The sequence below is a fragment of the Microchirus variegatus genome, assembly GCF_963457635.1.
Source record: "Microchirus variegatus genome assembly, chromosome: 17".
In the NCBI taxonomy this organism is placed as follows: domain Eukaryota; kingdom Metazoa; phylum Chordata; class Actinopteri; order Pleuronectiformes; family Soleidae; genus Microchirus; species Microchirus variegatus.
Genome location: NC_139818.1, coordinates 19,086,755 through 19,096,882, shown reverse-complemented (window position 1 = coordinate 19,096,882; position 10,128 = coordinate 19,086,755). Strand labels below are relative to the sequence as shown.

General features: G+C 32.7%; 1 protein-coding gene across 1 annotated transcript; it reads left to right on the top strand.

Annotated features, from left to right (window-relative positions):
* Nucleotides 1-8,324: 8,324 nt before the first annotated feature.
* On the top strand, nucleotides 8,325-9,535 carry armc7 (armadillo repeat containing 7; the record flags this gene model as incomplete). Its single annotated transcript, XM_083904326.1, has 3 exons — nucleotides 8,325-8,533; nucleotides 8,950-9,093; nucleotides 9,189-9,535. Exons 1-3 carry the CDS (start codon nucleotides 8,449-8,451, stop codon nucleotides 9,533-9,535), a joined length of 576 nt encoding a protein of 191 aa, XP_083760452.1. The 5' UTR covers nucleotides 8,325-8,448.
* Nucleotides 9,536-10,128: the final 593 nt, after the last annotated feature.

Below are 10,128 nucleotides of genomic sequence, written 5' to 3'. Positions count from 1 at the left end.
GCTGCCACATTTGGATGATATAGCATAGTACTATGTTATAGTCAAATTTCGGACGACATATGACGCTTTTTAGACCAAAAAAATGATTTTGAAAAAAAAATTTAAATTTTGGACGACATAGTATAGTATGATGTTTTTCAAATTTTGGACCAAATGTTTTTTTTTCTCAAAAGCTGTCACATATGGATGATATAGCATAGTATTACGTTATAGTCAAATTTCGGACGACATTTGACGCTTTTTAGACCAAAAAAATGATTTTGAAAAAAAATGTCAAATTTTGGACGACATAGTATAGTATGATGTTTTTCAAATTTTGGACCAAATTTTTTTTTGCTCAAAAGCTGCCACATTTGGATGATATAGCATAGTACTACGTTATAGTCAAATTTCGGACGACATATGACGCTTTTTAGACCAAAAAAATGATTTTGAAAAAAAAATTCAAATTTTGGACGACATAGTATAGTATGATGTTTTTTAAATTTTGGACCAAATTGTTTTTTTGCTCAAAAGCTGCTACATTTGGATGATATAGCATAGTACTACGTTATAGTCAAATTTCGGACGACATATGACGCTTTTTAGACCAAAAAAATGATTTTGAAAAAAATTCAGATTTTGGACGACATAGTATAGTATGATGTTTTTCAAATTTTAGAACAAATTTTTTTTATCTCAAAAGCTGCCACATTTGGATGATATAGCATAGTACTACGTTATAGTCAAATTTTGGACGACATATGACGCTTTTTAGACCAAAAAAATGATTTTGAAAAAAAAATTAAATTTTGGACGACATAGTATAGTATGATGTTTTTCAAATTTTGGACCAAATTTTTTTTGCTCAAAAGCTGCTACATTTGGATGATATAGCATAGTACTACGTTATAGTCAAATTTCGGAGGACATATGACGCTTTTTAGACCAAAAAATGATTTTGAAAAAAATTGTCAAATTTTGGACGACATAGTATAGTATGATGTTTTTCAAATTTTGGACCCAATTTTTTTTTGCTCAAAAGCTGCCACATTTGGATGATATAGCATAGTACTACGTTATGGTCAAATTTCGGACGACATATGACGCTTTTTAGACCAAAAAAATGATTTTGAAAAAAAAATTTAAATTTTGGACGACATAGTTTAGTATGATGTTTTTCAAATTTAAGAGCAAATTTTTTTTTGCTCAAAAGCTGCCACATTTGGATGATATAGCATAGTACTACGTTATAGTCAAATTTCGGACGACATATGATGCTTTTTAGACCAAAAAAATGATTTTGAAAAAAAAAAAAAAAATTTGGACGACATAGTATAGTATGATGTTTTTCAAATTTTGGACCAAATTTTTTTTTTCTCAAAAGCTGCCACATTTGGATGATATAGCATAGTACTACGTTATGGTCAAATTTCGGACGACATGACGTTTTTTAGACCAAAAAAATGATTTTGAAAAAAAAAAAAAAAAATTTGGACAACATAGTATAGTATGATGTTTTTCAAATTTTGGACCAAATTTTTTTTTACTCAAGAGCTGCCACATTTGGATGATATAACATAGTACTACGTTATGGTCAAATTTCGGACGACATATGACGTTTTTTAGACCAAAAAAATGATTTTGAAAAAAAATGTCAAATTTTGGACGACATAGTATAGTATGATGTTTTTCAAATTTTGGCCCAACTTTTTTTTTTCTCAAAAGCTGCCACATTTGGATGATATAGCATAGTACTACGTTATGGTCAAATTTCGGACGACATATGACGCTTTTAAGACCAAAAAAATGATTTTGAAAAAAAAATTCAAACTTTGGACGACAAAGTATAGTATGATGTTTTTCAAATTTTGGACCAAATTTTTTTTTTCTCAAAAGCTGTCACATATGGATGATATAGCATAGTATTACGTTATAGTCAAATTTCGGATGACATAGGACGCTTTTTAGACCAAAAAAATGATTTTGAAAAAAAATTTCAAATTTTGGACCAAATTTTTTTTTTCTCAAAAGCTGCCACATTTGGATGATATAGCATAGTACTACGCTATGGTCAAATTTCGGACGACATATGACGCTTTTTAGACCAAAAAAATGATTTTGAAAATTTTTTTTTAATTTTGGACGACATAGTATAGTATGATGTTTTTCAAATTTTGGACCAAATATTTTTTTTTCTCAAAAGCTGCCACATTTGGACGATATAGCATAGTACTACGTTATAGTCAAATTTCGGACGACATATGACGCTTTTTAGACCAAAAAAATGATTTTGAAAAAATAAATTAAATTTTGGACGACATAGTATAGTATGATGTTTTTCAAATTTTGGACCAAATTTTTTTTCTCTCAAAAGCTGCCACATTTGGATGATATAGCATAGTACTACGTTATAGTCAAATTTCGGATGACATAGGACGCTTTTTAGACCCAAAAAATGATTTTGAAAAAAAATGTCAAATTTTGGACGACATAGTATAGTATGATGTTTTTCAAATTTTGGACCAAATTTTTTTTTGCTCAAAAGCTGCCACATTTGGATGATATAGCATAGTACTACGTTATAGTCAAATTTCGGACGACATATGACGCTTTTTAGACCAAAAAAAATATTTTGAAAAAAAATGTCAAATTTTGGACGACATAGTATAGTATGATGTTTTTCAAATTTTGGACCAAATTTTTTTTTTCTCAAAAGCTGCCACATTTGGATGATATAGCATAGTACTACGTTATGGTCAAATTTCGGACAACATATGACGCTTTTTAGACCAAAAAAATGATTTTGAAAAAAAAAATTAAATTTTGGACGACATAGTATAGTATGATGTTTTCCAAATTTTGGACCAAATTTTTTTTTGCTCAAAAGCTGCCACATTTGGATGATATAGCATAGTACTACGTTATGGTCAAATTTCGGACAACATGTGACGCTTTTTAGACCAAAAAAATAATTTTGAAAAAAAAAAGTCAAATTTTGGACGACATAGTATAGTATGATGTTTTTCAAATTTTGGACCAAATTTTTTTTTTCTCAAAAGCTGTCACATATGGATGATATAGCATAGTATTACGTTATAGTCAAATTTCGGACGACATATGACGCTTTTTAGACCAAAAAAATGATTTTGAAAAAAAAATTCAAATTTTGGACGACATAGTATAGTATGATGTTTTTCAAATGTTGGACCAAATTTTTTTGTTCTCAAAAGTTGTCACATTTGGATGATATAGCATAGTACTACGTTATAGTCAAATTTTGTACCACATATGACGCTTTTTTAGACCAAAAAATGATTTTGAAAAATAATGTCAAATTTGGACGACATAGTATAGTATGTCGTTTTTTCAAATTTTGGACCAAATTTTTTTGTTCTCAAAAGTTGTCACATTTGGATGATATAGCATAGTATTACGTTATAGTCAAATTTCGGACGACGTATGACACTTCTTTAGACCAAAAAATGATTTTGAATTTTTTTTTCAAATTTTGGACGACAGTATAGTATGTTGATTTTTCAAATTTTGGACCAAATTTTTTTGTTCTCAAAAGTTGTCACATTTGGATGATATAGCATAGTATTACGTCATAGTCAAATTTCGGACTAAATATGATGCTTTTTTAGACCAAAAAGTGATTTTGAAAAAATATGTCAAAATTCTGGACGACATAGTATAGTATGTAGTTTTTTCAAATTTTGGACCAAATTTTTTTGTTCTCAAAAGTTGTCACATTTGGATGATATAGCATAGTATTACATTATAGTCAAATTTCGGACTAAATATGATGCTTTTTTAGACCAAAAAATGATTTTGAAAAAATATGTCAAATTCTGGACGACATAGTATAGTATGTCGTTTTTTCAAATGTTGGACCAAATTTTTTTTTCTTAAAAGTTGTCACATTTGGATGATATAGCATAGTATTACGTTATAGTCAAATTTCGGACGACGTATGACACTTCTTTAGACCAAAAAATTATTTTGAATTTTTTTTTCAAATTTTGGACGACATAGTATAGTATGTCGATTTTTCTAATTTTGGACCAAATTTTTTTGTTCTCAAAAGTTGTCACATTTGGATGATATAGCATAGTATTACGTTATAGTCAAATTTCGGACTAAATATGATGCTTTTTTAGACCAAAAAATGATTTTGAAAAAATATGTCAAATTCTGGACGACATAGCATAGTATGACGTTGCAGTCAAATTTTGGACGATGTATGAATGTTTTTTCATATTTCAGACCAAATAATGTTTTTAGAAAAAATTGCCAAATTTTGGACGACATAGTATAGTATGACCTTTTTTTCAAATTTTGGACCAAATTTTCTTTTACTCAAAAGTCGTCAAATTTGGATGACATAGTATAGTATTATGTTGTAGTCAAATTTCGGACGATGTATGACAGTTTTTCAAATTTTAGACCAAAAAATGTTTTTCAAAAAAATAGTAAAATTTTGGACGACATAGTATAATATGACCTTTTTTTCAAATTTTGGACCAATTTATTTTTTAACTCAAAAGATGTTAAATTTGGATGACAGTATATTATGATGTTGTAGTCAAATTTTGGACGACAGTATAGTATGTTGATTTTTCAAATTTTGGACCAAATTTTTTTGTTCTCAAAAGTTGTCACATTTGGATGATATAGCATAGTATTACGTCATAGTCAAATTTCGGACTAAATATGATGCTTTTTTAGACCAAAAAGTGATTTTGAAAAAATATGTCAAAATTCTGGACGACATAGTATAGTATGTAGTTTTTTCAAATTTTGGACCAAATTTTTTTGTTCTCAAAAGTTGTCACATTTGGATGATATAGCATAGTATTACATTATAGTCAAATTTCGGACTAAATATGATGCTTTTTTAGACCAAAAAATGATTTTGAAAAAATATGTCAAATTCTGGACGACATAGTATAGTATGTCGTTTTTTCAAATGTTGGACCAAATTTTTTTTTCTTAAAAGTTGTCACATTTGGATGATATAGCATAGTATTACGTTATAGTCAAATTTCGGACGACGTATGACACTTCTTTAGACCAAAAAATTATTTTGAATTTTTTTTTCAAATTTTGGACGACATAGTATAGTATGTCGATTTTTCTAATTTTGGACCAAATTTTTTTGTTCTCAAAAGTTGTCACATTTGGATGATATAGCATAGTATTACGTTATAGTCAAATTTCGGACTAAATATGATGCTTTTTTAGACCAAAAAATGATTTTGAAAAAATATGTCAAATTCTGGACGACATAGCATAGTATGACGTTGCAGTCAAATTTTGGACGATGTATGAATGTTTTTTCATATTTCAGACCAAATAATGTTTTTAGAAAAAATTGCCAAATTTTGGACGACATAGTATAGTATGACCTTTTTTTCAAATTTTGGACCAAATTTTCTTTTACTCAAAAGTCGTCAAATTTGGATGACATAGTATAGTATTATGTTGTAGTCAAATTTCGGACGATGTATGACAGTTTTTCAAATTTTAGACCAAAAAATGTTTTTCAAAAAAATAGTAAAATTTTGGACGACATAGTATAATATGACCTTTTTTTCAAATTTTGGACCAATTTATTTTTTAACTCAAAAGATGTTAAATTTGGATGACAGTATATTATGATGTTGTAGTCAAATTTCGGACGATGTATGACGTTTTTTTTTTTTTTTCAAAATTTGACCAAAAAAAAGTAAACCTTGCTGAATGATTCTTGCGGTTTCAGTGGTTTGTTCCTTTACAGTTCCTCTCACCTGTGTCAGATGTGGTGAACTCCAGCTCCAGCTTCACCTTCAGGGAATAAGCAGTAGGATAAATGGTGTGAACAAGGCTGCCCCACTTTGTTCATTTAATCATTTATTAACATGTCTCAAAACAGACATAAGTCACATTGTCCATTCATATATGTGAACACTGTACGTCTCCAACGCAGAGGTCTTCACTTGTTTGACGATAACAGGAACAGCCTTCACTGTCCTTACACAGATGAATAACGGTTTTACAGGCACCATTCAGCTGCTCCCTCTTCTTTTCTCGGCCAGCTCCTCCTTCTGCCTTTGCCTCCTCTCCAGGACCTCCAGCCTCCTGACATCGGAGCGAGCTTGCTCCTGCGCCCTGAGCTCGGTCACATCTGGAAAGAAGCTGTGCCTGCATGGACCACAGAGACAGAGAGTTATACTGAGTGATCCTCAACATTGTTTTCATCACTATGCAGCGCTGATCCCCAATGTTTCATCTCATCATCAAGTAAAATAAATAAAACATTTAGGGAAAAAAATTAAATAATGCCGATACATTTTGGAATACAGTGAAAGAAAGTAATTGTAATCACTTTGCACATTGCCTCTTGGATGAGAATTACCTACAGTTGACTCTTGAAGATGACTACGACCTGGGTGACTTTCACAAACAAGTGAATTGTGAGTTGTTGCACGATTTAACAAATTCAAACAAATGTATGCTTTAGCACAATTGTCATATGTAGTTTGAACAAATTTTGGACCAAAAAATATATTTTTTAAAAATGGTCACATTTCGGACGACATAGTACAGTATGATGTTTTTATTCAAAATTTGTACCAAAAAATGTTTTTAAAAATGTTTTCAAATTTGGACAACATAGTATAGCATGACGTTTTATCAAATTTTGGACAACGTATGACGTTTTTTTCAAAATTTTGACCAAAAATGTTTTTTCAAAAAAATTGTCAAATTTGGACAACATAGTATAGTATGACTTTTTTTTGCCAAATTTTGGACGACATATAACGTTTTTGTCAAATTTTGGACCAAAAAGTTTTTCAAAAAAATTGTCAAATCTTGGACGACATAGTATAATATGACAGTTTTTTTTGTTTTTTTTAATTTGGACCAAAAAATGTTTTTCAAAAAAATGGTCAAATTTGGACAACATAGTATAGTATGACGTTTTTGTCAAATTTTGGACGATGTATTATGTTTTTTTCAAATTCTAGACCAAAAAAAATTTTTTTCAAAAAAATTGTACAATTTTGGACGACATAGTATAGTATGACGTTTTTTTCAAAGATTTTGACCAAAAAATATTTTCAAAAAAATTGTCAAATTTGGACGACATAGTATCGTATAGCGTTTTGTTTTGTTTTTTCCAATTTCGGACGTCTCAGTTTCTGTACCCGAATCACCACAGAAAACTAAACAATAACTAATTATTTGAGACAAAACCACAGCAAATATTTATTCTTAATTGACTGAGAATTTGTGTGCAGATCATTTATAAATAGTGTGAATTTTTCCACAATCCAAAAATATTTTGAAAAATATTTGTTATGAAACAACAAAGAAAACCACAAATAGATTGAGATTAATTCAGTAGTTGTTGTGACCTGTGTGTATAACAACACAGCCATTTTGACAGGTAAGAGAAGCACAGGTGTAAATAATCAAATGAACAATGGCTGAGTCCCATTTGGCTTCCTCACTTTCAAGGTACATGCTCGTTCACTTTCACAGTGAATAACCTGAGCTGAGCCTGGAGTTATACAAAACAACAACTGTGATTTCCCTGTTAAAACATGTTAAATTATGCGTGTTTAATTAGACATTTTGGAATTAGTTGATAAGGAACTGTAAGTAAGTCTCACACACACACACACACACACAGAGAGAGTCAGCCTGTGGACCAGTGCAAGTAGACAGATAAATATTGTCCACTTCAGAACAAAATGCAGTCAGAACCAGTTGTCGGTACCTGAAGTAAAAAGCAGCGGCTAATCCAACAAGAAGTGTCCCAAAGAGAACGGGCTTCGTCAGTCGTTTTCCTGCGGACAGTTTGTGTTCCTCCATTGTAGCGAGACAGGACGCTGAAGTTCGCTTCACGTTCGTAGCTTCCGATTTGCTGCTCCCGAGTTCCGAGTCCACAACATTTGTTTTGGCAGATGTTGTCCTGAGTTAAGGAGCATAAATTCAACAATGATTAAATTGTGAATTCATTCAGTAAATGTACAAAAGGTATATAAATATACACAAGTGTATGTACAATTGCAGACGCACTAAAATCCTAGTGGTTTCGCCTTAAATCACGACTCGGAAGCGAGCTTCAGTGACCTTCAAAAAGCTGACCTACGCGAGCCTTTAAGTGACAGATGCTGTGCCTCTCTACCTTGCAAAAGCATCACCGACACGTTATGTATCTTTTTGCCACATATTCGGAACGTTCTAGATCTTTTTTGTGTGTGTTTTTAATCCGAGTCTGAGTCTGATGAAACGGAATCTTTGCTCTCATCGCGACCTCCTCCGGACATATTTTATGAACGGACCCACGGAGAAACAACAGCGGAGTAAACAACGGCGACTAAATGAGAAGATTTTTTGCATAGTTTTTGGTTTATTGTGATATTTTATGACACTCTTTGTTTGTAGGCGCGTCAACAGTGTTAGTATATAGTAAATATGTGGAAAGGTCCTTCTGAAGGCTCTGATCGGTTTGAATATTTACAAACTCTGGTGACTGAGTTTCAGGACACGGACAGTGAAGGTGAGAACACACTCTTATTTGAGTTTTATTTGGATGATTTTCATTTATCAAAAATGATTACGTATGGAGATTATAAAGTACAAATGCTGGAATTTACGATTGTTTTACGAACACACTTATTTACGTTTGAAATAACGTTCCTTGTTTGTGTGCAAAAATCTTATTGCCCCTTTTAAAATAACCTCAATGTTATCTGTTTGACGAAATGTCTCATGTCTTTTCACTTTTGAAATAATATTAAGCAAAGCTTAGGTATTTTATTGCAGCCTCTTGATACTGATTATACCCATAATAAGGCGAATGTTGGCTGATATGAATTAATCAGCAGATTTATCAGTCAGGTTGTACGATTTATTTGTAGTTTATTTTTGTGTCTATTCCTCAGTTGCTTACACAACTTTTGTCATTACAATCAGAGGCAAAGGAGCAAGTACTGGCCAACTTGGCCAATTTTGCATATGACCCAAAGAACATGGAGCATCTAAGGGAGCTGCAAGTACCTGACCTCTTCTTGGACATGTTGACTGAAGAGAACGAGAACTTTGTGGAGTTTGGGATGGGTGAGATTTTACACCAACAATACCCGTTATCCCATAATCAAAACTAACATCCTGGTATGACACTGTCTCACTGCTCATATGTGCAATTTTCTCAGGAGGGTTGTGCAACCTCAGCATGGATCCTGAATGCAGAGACATCATCCTGCAGAGCAGTGGGATCAGCTTGGTCACAAACCGTCTTTCAAGCCAGAGGGAGGAGACTGTCCTGTCAGCTATCACTACCCTCATGAACCTCTCGACGCCCTCGTCTCGCTCTGAGATCACGGACCCGGCCCTCCTGCAGTGCATGCTGCGCTTCTCCCTCTCGGAGAGTCCGCGTCTGCGCAACCTGGCCGCCGTGTTCCTGCAGGACTGCTGCACCAGGGAGCAGGTCGCTCAGGCCGAGCAGCAGATGCAGGGACAGCAGACGGCAATTGGTATTCCTCTGCCCAAGGACAGCTGAGGTGTTCACATGGGAAAAGGATCTGTTTTGCTCTCTGTGAGAGTGCACACAAGTGTAAAAAAAAGTGGCAAAAACAAAACTTTGGTTAACAGATTTCAGCCAAACTGGTCAAATTTAGCATTTAAATCATGAGAGTCCTCATCTTCTTGTACTTTTTCATTCCTTTAACTATGACTAAAAAACCTGCTGCTGTACATATTTGACCACACACTTGAGAGACAAATCAGGTTATTACTTATAACATTTAAATATAATTTCATGAACGACCAAACTGTTAAAAAGGTCTGAAATGTTCAGAAATCAGTGACTAAACCTTGCTTGAAATAACAAGCTCACCTTCTGCAGGATTAATATCACTATCAATTCCCCCCAACCAAAAAAATGTCCATTCCTTTGGCTTTGGAGTGATTTCATAAGACCTGCTTGTAGATGTTGGAGCATGCTATGGCCAGCTGGAGAATTACCATGTCCTGAAATGTCAAATCCGAACCCAAAATATGTAGACTAAAAACTTCAACAGTAAACCTTGAGGTTCTTTTGTACGAGCCAAGAGTTCCGTTTGTTTTCTTCTGGGCTCTTAAGAGCTATTCCTG